Below are 14,380 nucleotides of genomic sequence, written 5' to 3' on the forward strand. Positions count from 1 at the left end.
AATATGTGAACCAAATACTGTAGGTCCAGATAGAACAGAACAAAAACACATCTAAATACAGAAGCACATTTGGACAGTTTGCAATTTAATACATTTTGCAAATAATCTTTTTAGATCTTCGGGTTAGGGTTAGAGAAACTGTTAAGATCTTGTAGTCTTTGCTGGACATCTGAAACTTAATTTCTCGGTTCTGTTACTCTATGAGCAATAGTCACAGGCAGTGCACTATGATGGAGATGTTTGATCTAAAGCATTCTCACATTTTTGAGCTGTAATCCTGACTGTCATTTTACATTGGGACATTTTGACTTGAGCACCGTTAAAGTACATGAAAAGTTGAAAATGAAAAATGTCAAAGAAAGAAGTAAAAAACAATGTCAAAGTGGAAAAATTTCTAGTCAAAGGGATTTTTTTCAGTGGACCAAGGGCCACATCAGAGTTAAATGTGAAAATGTGTGTGTTATGTAGAAGTGAACGACAAGGAGAAGATGTCCCCTTCCTTCTTGAGTCTTCACCTGTCTTAGCCATTATGGCTGAGGTGTTAATCACCCAGTGGGAACCTTCATGTGAAAATCATGATGTAATGGAGGTGAACGTTCTGGGTAAATGTACCCACACATAACTCCGTGCTTGTACGGAACTTGTTTGTTTTTCTCTGCCTCAACCAATTTGAGCGCAAGCACAAAAACACTCGATCTTCCACGATACACCCCAACCACCTTTCCTCTTATCTTCTCCCGTCAGTGTTGATTACATCCTCACACTCCAGCCTCTAACGCACCCCAACCACCCCGACTCGTCCATCCACTTGCTGATACAGTGAAACCGCCATCATTAGCTTGAAGTGTGTCTTGTCATTCCAGCTGTCGATCATTGTAATTATTCATAGATGAAGCAGAGATTGGAGTGGGAGGAGATGTCTCCGAGCAGCATCACCATAGTACAGCATGGATTGTTTTTTCACTGGTTGGAAAAGGAAAGGTTGTCCTATGTGCACAACTAAGAAATGAACGTCCATGTAGTGTAAGTTTTTCAGTACTAACATGCTGCCCTATACAGAAACAAAGAAATCCAAGAACTAGCATGCGAGCAGGGCAGGTAAAAAGGCTCTGTGGAGCACATCTTCTGCTGCAGAGGCACTCGGTGAGGGCTGATGGAGATGAGGTCACACCTTCACTAAAGCTTGAAGCTGGGAAATGATTGTGAAGGGCCAAATATCATCACTCAGCCCACCACAAAGAGAGTGGCTTATCTTGACCTCGGGAGGGAAATGGAAAGGTGGGTGAACCTTTGGAGAAATGGTTCTAAAACTCCCTTGCCACTTTGAAATATCTTGCCAGAGATCTGATATTGTGCTTGTAATCTGATTCTGCCAGATGAGTAGTACAGGCAAAGCTGACTGCGGGCTAGATGTTGCTAGTAAGCTGGTTTTAGGGCCAGATTTCTCCCAGTAGAAGTCAGGAGCATAGGGTTAATGTACTTTACTTAGGTGGAGTTGTTAAGTTGGTTGAAATGCAAACAATGGATTAGGACAATCAGCTCTAAGATAGAAAAGGATAGAGAGGTTGCAAAGAGGGAAGAGAAACCACAGACTGTAGAGAGATAGAAACATTGTTATTAAAGAATCAAAAGTGCATCACAGAATGTTCTCCGACAGCTAAACCTAGAGCAGCAGAACTAGAAAAAGTTTTCTGTACCAAACTCAAAATTCTTGAATTTTATGGAAGACATCACACACAACTTAGATCATTCAGAGTGTTGCGTGAATGCCATGATAGTCAAAGTCTGTCCAAACAGGCGAGTGTTTCTCTACCGTTGATGTGTTGCTGAAGTAGCAATATCACCTTGGCAGCTCATACTCTCCATTGCATTACACTAAGGTGTTTCCAAAATGAATACCAGGTGGGACTCATAAGGCAAATAATAAATAATAGGGTTTACTTTGGAAAGACTGACCTTTCACCCAATTATGCTTAAGAAATGTTGCTCCGTGTGACGCAGACTGAACACAACCACAAATTTATGAAATAATGCAACTGATGTTCATTCTGTCTTTTTGGTGATTATACATAATTTACAGTTTGCAAGAGTCAAAGTGTTGTACAAACACTATTCATTTATTATTGATGGTGTTCACTGCACAATTTGGCAGCAATATATATATATACCGGTATCTCAATATAACGATAAAGTTGTGGAATTAAATCTGTGTCGTCTTGAGGAGGATGTGAGATGACTCCAACATCACAAACTAAGCTCGGCCATTAGACTCATTAGACCTCACCTCAGTATTCCTCAACATTTATCTAGTGAAAATAAAACAATAAAGTTTGACCATTTTACCTGAAAATGTAGCAGTTCAAATATCTTAAGTTTGTGCACTCATTCTCCTTCTACCAAGAAAAATAACTTGTCTTGCCTTTTTTTGTTCATCTCAAGAAAGCAGAAAGCTTGGCAAGTACTGTTTTAGATTTTGAGTTCATGCTTTCCTTATTGTCTTGTTACACAGCCACAGTACATGATCACCTTGTCATTGATTAGCAGCTACTCTTTAAAATCTGACTCACGCCTGAAGAGCTTGTTTCTTACCTTTTGTTATGGAAATCTTCTGATAACATAAGTGAAAAATGGTCCAAAAGATCTTTTATGGAGTTTATTCTAGAGCTCTGGCATGAACAAAAATGTATAGAGGAAGAAACAAATACAAATACTAAGAGAGAATCTGGTGTGAGAACAAGACTGAGAGAAACATAACTATGGGGAAACAGAGCTTTAAGCATGCAGGGAGGGAAAATTTACATATATAAGCATCTATAAGCTCAGAATTATAATGTACATATAATTATTCCATTACACTTTACAAGGTAAAATCTAGGCCTGATTTTCTTCTTCATATTTTCTTTCACAGACAGCTCCGCCAGCATCATCGCCAGGCGACGCCGCTTCAGTCAGCTAACCCAGGAGCTGTACGAGCTGCCCATTGTGGTGTGGGACGGCGGGGAGCCTTCCCTCAGTGGCACCAGCACTTTGACTCTACGAGTGTGCCCGTGCCAGCGTCATGGCAAGGTTCGGATGTGCCAGGGCAAGGCTTTTCTCTCGTCGGCGGGTCTCAGCACGGGCGCTCTGATTGCCATCCTTCTGTGCATCATTATCTTGCTCGGTAAGTCAAGACGACCATGAAGGGAGAATCCACCTGAGGTTAGATTACTGTGGACTATGAAGGAGCTTAGATGGTTTTTTAAAGTGTTTGACAGGGGAAGAGAAAGAGAATTACATGGACATGTGAGAACACAGATAGAATCTGGAATTAGGGTTAAGAAAGGTGAGGAAGGGAAGAAGATTCAGAGGCTAAAAAAGCAGGAAAGGGATGCGATGCCTAGAGGAGAGAGGACAGAGATGATGAAGACAAGGGGAATGAAGAAGACAGGGTCAGCCATTCGGAGCAACGTGCTCGTCTGTTGCAACTGAAATTAGACCATCACATCAAAAATTCCACCTGTGTCATCCAAGCTGACAACCCTTAACGTTGATCAAACCATTCCCTTGATTTGTTACAGAATGATAGTCTCCTCCTCGCCTTGCCCACTGCAGTTTGCCATTGCGTGTTGTAAGGAGGTGAGCATAGAACAAGCATGGAGAAACGTAGTGACAGCCAACACACGCAGGACTCGTGTGTGACGGTTGTGTTGTGAAGCACGAATACAAAGAAGATCAGGAGACTGCACCCCGAAAACATGTTTTTTTTCGTCCCTGAGGTGCATGTCCTGTTACCATGGCGACCACTCATTCCCGTGATGGCAAAAGATTAGATATAAATTTGCAAATATGATCCTGTCACTTCTCATTTAAGTGAGAAAAATAGACTGCGAAGTAGATTTATTACATCCAGGTTAGCTAAGATGTGTTTTCTTCGTACATCTTTGCAGCCTGTTCACTGACCTTTTCTGAGAAATCGGAAATTTATGAAATATTATAATTAGGGGTTGTCCTGATCCAACTATTTTACTTCCGATACAATATTGCAATCCTAGAATATTGGTGGATACCAATATTAATCCGACACAAGATCAGCATGAATCATACATACTTGTATTATTTGTTTTGTGATGTGGAATCAGCAACAGCAGTTATGAGAAAAGCTGACAATTTTATTATTAACCAACTGTTTACATACATTTAGTCCACATAAAGCACCTTCTTGACCGTAAACTTAAGAATATTTTAAAATTCAAAAACATTGTTAAAAATTTAATTAGAAGACCCTGAAAAATAACTTCAATACATCCAAAAAGCACAAGTGCAATAAAACCATGAGTTAAAATCAAACATACTATTCTACAATTCAATAGAATACATTACTTAAAAAAAATATATCAGAAGAGCCTGAAAAATACCCACAAAACCAATAAAAACAAATTTCTACTTTTAAGTGCAAAATAACAATTCACGTTCACTTCATTTATTTTTATTTATTTATTCGTTTATTTTATGTTCTTGTTAATATTATAGAAAGTCTGGAATGGACTGATTGTGTTGGATATTTTACATGCAGGCCGATTTAATCTGATTTTGTTTAAGTGTATGACACCAGGAGTAGGTGTTATTATTGTTACTACCGTACATGCATCCACACATGAACACCTCCCTATCAGGTGTGAGGAAACGTTACAAATGAACAGCACAGTAGGAGAAGCTGTCCAATCACACGCCTCCGCTCACTTCCTCTTTTCACCCATTGTCGAGGAACATGAGCGCTTAAAGGTTATGCTGAAGGTTAGACACTGAATCACTGTGTGAACCAACCTCATGCTGATGAGAAAGGGGCGACAGTGTTTGAGTTAGTAAAGGTTTAAAATTGGTTGGTTTCTCCTTTTATTTAGGTATTTTACTTTGTTGTTATCTTTAATTGAATATGCATCTTGTATTACATTTTTTGGTAGTTTATTTTCTTTAATTTTATATCACACTTTATGCAGGCAGAAAATAGTAATATTATAATTATAATAATCTAAATCCACATCCCATTGTTTTCCCATTTTTCATAATGTATCCTTCATGCACTGTAAAACGTGTTTGGGTAACGACCAAAGACTCCTTTCGCGGCAGCACAATCTCCAGATTTGATTCCACGTGAGACTTTTCTTGTGTCCGCATGCCACAGAATTGCTATTAATTAAAAAAGAAACGGTCATCCTATTTCATTCGCCCGCCCTTCTTGTGATCCGCTCTCATTGTGCGCATTAGACACAGCTGCAGGAAGCTGTCGTGTGTTGCAGGTCAAGGAAAGCAATTGGCTCGACACAATGAATGTGTGCTCGCTGGCGCTCACAAATGCTCACTTCACGCAATTACTGCAAACATTTGGCAGAGCGGAGGGTAATTCCACGAATGAATTGGGTTATAATGTACTTGTTTTGTGGCGTTGAGAAATGTGTTGTGTTGACATGTAGTGCTTGGATTAAAATTAAATAAAGAAGTATGTTTAACGTATTAAACCTTAATGGTTACAAAATAGTCTGGGATTACTCTAGTGGCTACTTGGAATGTAAACATCTTCAATTTACTATGAAATTGTCTAATCTTCTTCTACAGATTCAAAGTATGGTCATCATGTATTCTATTTGCTGTTTAAACACAACCAAATGCAAAAGGTAACGATTAGCGTGATAGCGTTAGCTTGTTTAACAAAAGCCAGTAAAGAAGAAATACCTCCCACTAGTAACAAAAAGGATTATAAAAGCTGAGGTGAGATGGATTTCTGCACCAAGCAGGAAGAACGAAAAAGAAAAAGACTTTTTCCAACAGTTTTGTTCCTATATACGGAAATTGTGGAGTTATTGCCATTCAATCACAATTATTTATTGTTAAACATTTGGGTTTATTGCTCAGTTTGACATTAAAGTGGAAAAATCTACCACATAGCAAGAAAAACGATGGGCAATATTTGTTTTCCTTTAGTTTTTCTAAGATAATGTAAATGTATCGCTATCACCTAATTTAATTGCATAGTACAGATCAGGGGTTCTCAACTGGTCTCACCCTGGGATCCATATTTTGCCACGATCATTAAATCGCAACCCACTTCTTTTCAGAATTCAACCGACCAAAGTTAGTTTTTCAAAAATCACTGTTTTTCACACATGTATAATCACGTTTTGAATATAAAAACATGCGTTTCACAGCATGCCTGTTTTAAGAAAAGTTTCTTTCAAGATAAAAGACAAGCCCAACACAATAGACATTAAGTATTAATATAGTTTTGACTAGCTGTCCACGACCTACCCAGTACAGGTCGGGTCGTGGACCTGGTAGACTGGTATAGATAACTACACTATCTATTTAGCTAGCTAGCTGGTCTTTCATTCATTAAGCTAGTAGCTGTCAACATTGAGTCTTTTTTGTTGTGGTTTTTTTTTCCTAAATAAAACAAATCTGCATTTTTTTGCCATCCAATCACAATCATTCGTTGTTAAACCTCTGGATTAACGCTCAATTTGACAATAAAGTTGAATTATATTCTATTGCAAAAAATAAAATAAAATAAAATAAAATGGTGTTGAGTGTTTCTAAGCTGATGTAAGAATGTTAATTCAATTCTAGATAGTTATTACCAGTACTTTCTAGTTTAAATCTTTTCAGCGAGCTAGCTAGCTAGCCCTTCGTTCATTAAGCTAGTAGCTGTCTAACGTTGAGTCTTTATGATGCATCAAAGTGTCCTTGGGCCCAGTATTGCCAACTCAGAGTCTTTGCCATGACATTTAGTGACTTTATCAGAACAACTATTTCAGAAAGAAAATCAACCAGCGACAGATCATGTAACTTTTTTAGGTGTCCAGTAGGGACCAGTAGGGCTGAACGATTTTCAAAAATAATCTAATTGCGACTTTTTTTTCCCTCAATACTGCGATTGCGATTTAAATATGCAATTATTGTTTCAAGGGCCTCTTCGCGTCACGTATTTTTCAGTGAACACAAGCAATAAATCAATTTGTTTTGTAATAAAGAATTTCAGATTCATTTAAACTTTAAATAAATATACATTTTAAAGCACAGATTACAACAATAAAGCAAACAAATCTGTGGCTTTACCTTTTCAACATATCTATAGCTTCACGTTTCATGAAACATGTAAAGATGTGGACTGCACTCTCTGAACTTAACAGGACAGTACAATGCAGGACAAGAAAAAAAATCATAAAATTGCAGCCTTTGCGATTAGAAAATTGCATTTCATGATATTGCGATAATACCGTAAATGCAATTAATTGTTCAGCCCTCGTGTCCAGTTACTTTTTTGTGCAGTCCTTTGAAACCAAACTGTACTTGTACTCTTACAACATGCTCCGATATCACTGACGTTAATTTAACCTTCAAATGTTTTATTTGTTTTATCACTGAATCAGTTGTAAAAGATCAATGTTGGCTGTGTGGAATATTTTATGATGTTCAGCATTTTGAACGTGAGTGTATTAAAGTGCAGGGAAAACGTCTTTAACCCTTTAACAACCCCATGAAGAAAAAAATCAATAGAAAACGATTTATTTCCATTTCCCATGTCCTTGGGTGAGTAATAACCATTTTCAATTATTTTCTTTTCAACTGACCTCATGTCGTTACTGAAATATTGATCTCTTCCAAATGGTCGAGTTGTCACTTCATTATTTAGGTGCAAAATTAAGACAAACACCATAAATAGTGTAAAAAATGAAACTGAATTGACATTTATGAACAGTTTATTAACAAAAATACTTAGAAATGCCATAGACGATTGCTTGTTTTCATCTCAACACGGGAATGTTTGAAATAAGACACAGTGAAGATTGAAATTCCTCACTGAATTGATGAACATTTTGCATCGAACAATGAAAAATCATTTGTGCTGTCGCATGTACTGACGCACGCACCGAGATATTCATTTGAAATAAAACAATATGAGCCAAATTCTGTTTTATTCATATAATCTCAGCGTCGGTGTTTCTGTTTGCATCTGCACTTGTGCTAGTTCTGGAGTAAAGTGGTCAGGGACATCCCTATAACTCCAAGCTGATGCATTTATTGACACTGATAATGTAATGTTGCCTTCCCTTAGCCGATTCTTGTGCTTTGCTTCATTAATGGGAGCTTTGCTGTCATTTCACTTCCAGTAGACACATTTTAATTAATAGGATGTGGTGCACTGAGCAGCAGTTAGACTTTAGCTGGCAATGGCGAGGCTTAACAATGACCTAAATGAATCAGTGAGAGAGCAATAATGGGGACACTGTTTCACTACACAGTGCATGAAGAGGATGTGGATACAAATAAAGTAGTGGAAAGTGGAAAAATCTACCACATAGCAAGACATTTATTATGAGTGTCATGGTAACTTTCCTACTCAAATACATTTGTTTAAAGGCTATTCCCTAATCCAGTTTTAACAGTGAATGACTTCACAAAGTCACAACCTTCTGCATATGTTTTTAGGTGCCGGTTGTCTCATCACACACACAAACACACTCTGACCCTCATTTATCAACCGTTTTGTACGTTCAGATCTGAGCGTACAACGTGTATTCGACCAAATTTGTGCAAGCTTCGGTATTTTTTTCCAATTCTGACGTGACAGTATGCTATGATCACGTCATTGCGAGTTAATATGCTAAATCAACATAGTTAGCCTTGTTGTCACGACCCAGTGTAGCCGCAGCCATCAGAGGCGCAGCTCATTAATTCTCCTTTTTCTTTGTTAGGTTGTTTGATATTCTTTATTTGAATATTTGTATTGTTTAGATAGTTGGTTTAGTGTTTTGTTAATATAAGAAAGTTATTTATACGGTATTTTTTACTGTTTTATTTATACATTTATAGTGTTTTATTGAATCATTTGTTTTACTGAAATTAAAGTATTAAACGAGCCTCAGATGTCATTTTAGCATAAGCAGACATTCAGAACGGATCTAAATAGATTATAAAAACAAATTAAACAAAATAAAATAAATTTTAATAAAAGCCCACGTTATTACTGATACCATTTTTTGGGTTTTCTGTTCATGGAATACCGTATAACCGTGCTAATAAACTCTGCAACCAAGTAGGAGTGCATAGGTCGGGGCTGTATGGAGGAAACGGGACTTTTAGATGTAAATGGTTCCCTAAACTTTTATAAATGCGCTGCAACAATCGGTAATGTGATGAATTATAGGTTAAATTGTCTGAAGGTATATTAAACACAGACAAGGGACAACAATTAGTCATTTTTAATGCTTTTTAAAAGCGTTTCGATCATTATTTTAATGTGATCTTTGTTGCCGAAAGCGTGCGGACTGAGGTCGATTTAAACGTCATATCCGTGTGTGTCTCCAGGATCTCTGTTGTGAAGTTGCTCGCAGCGCACACAGGGGGGCAGACGTCACCTGCTCAGTAGCTTATCCTCTTCCACAAGTGTTAAATACGCTTCTTTAATTCCAGTTTTCACAACTTCAAAAAGCACATATCTGCTTTGCTGCACCTCAGATGTAAAGATGCTGATTTTCATCATGGAAAAGCTTCTTTTCTTGTTTGACCTTAGTGGGCGGGGCCTCCAAAACAGAAGGGTGTAACAAGTTAATGACACCGGAATTATCATCCCCCGATCGTTTGTACGCTGGGATTGGTCAAATCCAAATGTCACATAAGTCACACGTTGGTCCTGTCGTGCGACCAAATGTGCACTCAAATTTGCACCCGTTTTCACGCAAGGTTGACAAATAAGGGCAAATGTAAGATGTGCGTTTTTCACCGTCCCTAACCCTTAGCGCTAATGTGAGACTAGCTTTAACAAAAAATAAATAACATCAAGTATCCAAAGACTTTTTATTCTCTTGCCAAAGCCTAGTCAAAAAGTTTACTTTGCAGAAAATGTGTATTTAACATAACGGCATTCAGCTGCAGCTTCACCAGATGATTTGGCCTTATGGGTAATTCACTTTTAGCGATCCATTATGCATCCAGATTGAGAGTAGGAAAAAAGTCAGACTTTAGGCCCTGCAGTGAAAACATAAAGAAGAAAATATCAAGATAGAAGCTGTAAAAATGGAATCGCACTCTAATGATTTATTTTATTAGTTTGGGCTGGGAGCGTTACTGCTGGCGACAACACTCCAATGATGTCTATGCGTCTGCTCACACCTGAGGCTGCATCACTAAAAGGAGCTGCTTCGGGGGGATGATAAAAATTCCCTTTAGTAGGGAGGCGTAGGTCAGAGGGAAAAAAATAAAATCTGTATTTATTGAAGGAGTGGAATCATCTTAAATTGCTTGCCTCCAAATGGCCATTGGCAACAATTCAATCGATAATATAACAACAGTTGTGCCATTCATCTATCCTAGGGTGGACTCTGCCTTCCTCTGTGAGCGAGCTTGTTAAATGCTAATACATCCTAATTAAAAATAATGAAATGTTATCAGGCCACTTACGATGTCTTCCTGCGATAATAAGGTCTGAGGTTAAGGAAAGGTTGCTGTTACGAGGTTAAACCTTCATTTTCTCCCTCAGTCACGTTCAATCAGCCTTCAACATATAAATGTGGGGGAGTTCCACAGAATGCAATAAATGCCCGTACACAAAATGGTAACAAAAATACATTAAATGACAGAAAAATGCACAAAAGACAAAAAGCAGTAAATTAGCTATGTATAAATTACAATGAAAATACACGAAATGACAACAAAAATACAACAAAAATACACAAATTGACTCCAAAAAATACATTGTAGAAAAAGACACAAATTGACTCCAAAAAATACATTGTAGAAAAAGACACAAAATGACAACAAAAAAAAACCAGAAAATATCTCAAACAGAAAATCACTCCAAAACACACAAAATGCCAAAGTACAAGTGGTAACATAAACACAAAACTACAACACACAAAATAACAACATAAATAAAATACACAAAATAACAGGAAATTACTGCAAACACTTACACAAACAAGAAAACTTACAAAATACACAAATGTTACAAAAATACACAAAATTACTCCAAATAAAACATTATTGAAAAATACACGACAGCAAAAATACACAAAATGTCTACAAAAAAATTAATTATAGAAATATAAACATATGACAACAAAAAAATAAATAACAAACAAAAAATGTCAAGAAAAACACATAAAAACGCAAAAAAGAAAAACAAACAAAATGATTCCTGTTTATGGGTGCAACTTCCTGTGAATAAGTGATGCACACATAAAACGCCAACTTGCACGTCTTTGCACCTTTCACAAAAAACTTAAATATAGACAAAACACTTGTAATCAAGCGGTTGTCAATGCCTGTTTTCTTTTATAACATTACACAAAGGCCAAGGTTTGCTAATATGTAATGAATAACAGATAATGTTAAGGATTTGCAAATAATTTAATGCAACCTTTATGACCTGTACTCATATCTACAGTTGTGTGTAAGATGGAGGTAGAGAAGAAAAGTTAAACTGTACATTTGTGACTGTTTCTTGTTTTGTGTTTAAGTTCTACTTTTCCCGTGTGTGTTATATGATTGGATATTTGTGTAAATGTCTTGACATGAGGTCAACAACGTTTCCTCAAAGCAACGCTGCTCCCGTTCTTAGCTGGAGCTTCTCATTAAACAAAAGTACATTACCAGTTAAAGCACCGCATGCTCCTCATCATGGACACATTCGACATCATCAGGCTGGATTTTCTTTAATGTGGCACAGCTGGGTTTTGAATGTTTTTCATTCTTTTTTCTTTTCTTTTTTTTTTTTTTTTGCAGAGAACATGCAGCTCCACGTCTTTCTCACTTTATGGGGTTGAAATGTTTCCACACATGACTCTAATGTGTGTATCGTCATCATCATCCTAAATGCTTCTTGCTGTGTGATAATGATGTTTATTGTGTTTATTGACTCATACTTTCATTGTCTTGATGGGAAACTCATGGAATTGGCTTTCGTTCCTTCGTTCAGGTTTACGAAGACGTCGCGATTAGAGGCTGCAAGTTGAAGAATGTACAAAAAGCTGGCAAAAGTTAGTTAAGACAATTTCTATTAGGGATGGGCGATAAGCCTGAAATACACGATATACAGTAAGTGTTAGATATCAGTCGATATCGATAATTATTGATTCGTTTTTTAACCTATTCAAAAGAAGGACTAGAAGAAAAAGGGACAAATTTAAATTTTATTTTATTTTAAACTTAATCTTTAAAGGCACACTGCAGACGTTTTGACCTAAAGAGTTGACCCATATGAGTTATTTTAAATGATTCCTCAGGCCAATATACAGCACTTGACAGTATCAATGCTCTGAGCGGGGCTTCCGTCTTGAAATACCGACTATGTAAGTTTGGAGAGACGGACTGTCTTTGGTCAGGTCATGTGACCTGGAGAATGCCTGGAGAAGTTTCACTTTACGACAGTCACGTGACCACAGGCTCGGATATACATAGTTCCCACATGACGTCACAACAGACAGGCATTTCCCGACCCGGCGTCATTGTTGTGGGCAGCTTAAATGAGTTTAGCCTCTGTTTACAGCCAAAAGAGCACTATATGGTGTTTTCGTGTTGGGTTAACGGTGCACTAATCGCTGCGATAGTTCAGTTAAACGCAGATTTTTTAGTAAGGGAAGTCGGCAAGTCAGATCGGCTCTCGGGGGATGGGTCAGTCAGGCTGGGGTGCGAAGCGGGGCTGGGCTCACGCCGCGGCAACAGTCTATGGGCTGGAGGAGCAGCACTATGGGCGAGGCCAGGGAGTGGGAGGGAGTCCCTCCGACGCTGCGAGGAGTCAGAGGTTGTTTCCGGCTTTTTTCTAACAGAGTTAGAGTTTGAAATGATCGAACATTCAATCGCACATATTTTCTATTGATATTGATTACATCTCTATTACGATATACCTGTATATCGTTATCGTTTTATCGCCCAGGCTTAGTTTCTATTTATAATTGTGTTTGTCTTTGCAGCAATTGTGGTTCTCTTCATCACTCTGAGGCGAAGCAAAAAAGAGCCATTGATCATCTCGGAGGAGGATGTCAGAGAGAACGTGGTCACCTACGATGACGAGGGCGGAGGCGAGGAGGACACGGAGGCCTTCGACATCATCGCGCTTCGTAATCCAGCCGCCGCAGAGGAGCTGAAGTTCAGACGGGACATCCGCCCGGAGGCGAGGAAGCACTGCGGCCCGGCCCCCAGCTGTCGGAGCCCATCGGTGGAGGTGGACGAGGTGGACGTGCACGAGTTCATCAAGCAGAAACTGGTGGAGGCGGACATGGACACCAGCGTGCCGCCGTACGATTCCCTGCAGACCTACGCGTACGAGGGCCAGGGCTCGCCCACGGGAACCATCAGCCCGTTGGATTCTACTCGCACACATTCAGAGCAGGATTACAACTACCTGGAAGAGTGGGGACCCGAGTTCCAGAAACTAGCAGAACTCTACACGGAGGTGGAGTCTCCTGAGGTGACGACTTAGTCTTCAGACTCAAAGTAAACGAACAGATTTGCAGGAGTTTACGACCTTCAATGTTGAACTAAAGAGACTGGCTTTGCTATTTTTCTTTTCTTCCTTTTTTAATTTCCTCCTTTTGGATCCCGAGTCGTTTATCCGGATATGAAAGTTAAAAGAACATAAATATGGGACAAAGGAAAGTGGTATTTTCCTTGGTGTATATTTTTTAATGCACAATAAAGTCCTGAAATCCTTACAAGTGGACGTATTCTGCACGTTTGTTGGTCTCCCGTTGAGAATGAATTCACAGCACAGCGTAAAGTCGCCTCTGTTTGGTTTGTCATTAAAAACGCCTCTTTAGGCAGGATTCTCACTGCTATTTCCAGACACACAACGTGGGATGGATGTGCTTCTACAGTTAGCATTCTCATATTGGGACAGAATAATGCAGCACATAAAAGTGGAAAGGTCAGCTCTCTGGTTTTGAAGGGGATTTAGAGGAGAGCCTGTACGAAAGTAACGAGAATTATTTAAAGAAACACATTCACACACTATTATTTTACATTTTAATAAATTAGGTACGTGTGTGGTCTGTCTGAACAAGGTACTAAACAAATCAAATGTGTCACTGTGGTGTAATCTGACCTGACGATGGTCATTGTCAGTTTTGTCCCTTATTGTTGGAACGAAAGTAACTAATTTTAATTTACAGCATAATTAGTTACTTGTCCCATGTTACTTTTGTCCCATGTTACTTTTGTCCCGTGTTACATTTGTCCCATGTTACATTTCCCGTGTTACTTTTCTTGTGTTAATTTTTTCCTATGTTACTTTTCTTATGTTATTTTTGTCCAGTGTTACATTTGTCCCATGTTACTCTGGTCCCGTGTTACTTTTCTTGTGTTACTTGTAACAAGGAGAAAGCTAGCAGTATCCTGCGTCAGTGTGCGA

General features: G+C 38.4%; 1 protein-coding gene across 2 annotated transcripts in view; it reads left to right on the plus strand.

Annotated features, from left to right (window-relative positions):
• The window catches only part of LOC114454092 (cadherin-18), a 118,154-nt gene extending 104,537 nt beyond the window's left edge, over positions 1-13,617 (plus strand). For both annotated transcript variants that reach the window (XM_028434271.1, XM_028434270.1), the window contains 2 exons: positions 2,909-3,160; positions 12,945-13,617. In XM_028434271.1, coding sequence (XP_028290072.1) covers positions 2,909-3,160; positions 12,945-13,453 — 761 coding nt within the window. In that variant the 3' untranslated portion in view covers positions 13,454-13,617. The remainder of the gene's footprint in view (positions 1-2,908; positions 3,161-12,944) is intronic.
• Positions 13,618-14,380: the final 763 nt, after the last annotated feature.

The sequence above is a fragment of the Gouania willdenowi genome, chromosome 20, assembly GCF_900634775.1.
Source record: "Gouania willdenowi chromosome 20, fGouWil2.1, whole genome shotgun sequence".
Lineage (NCBI taxonomy): Eukaryota > Metazoa > Chordata > Actinopteri > Blenniiformes > Gobiesocidae > Gouania > Gouania willdenowi.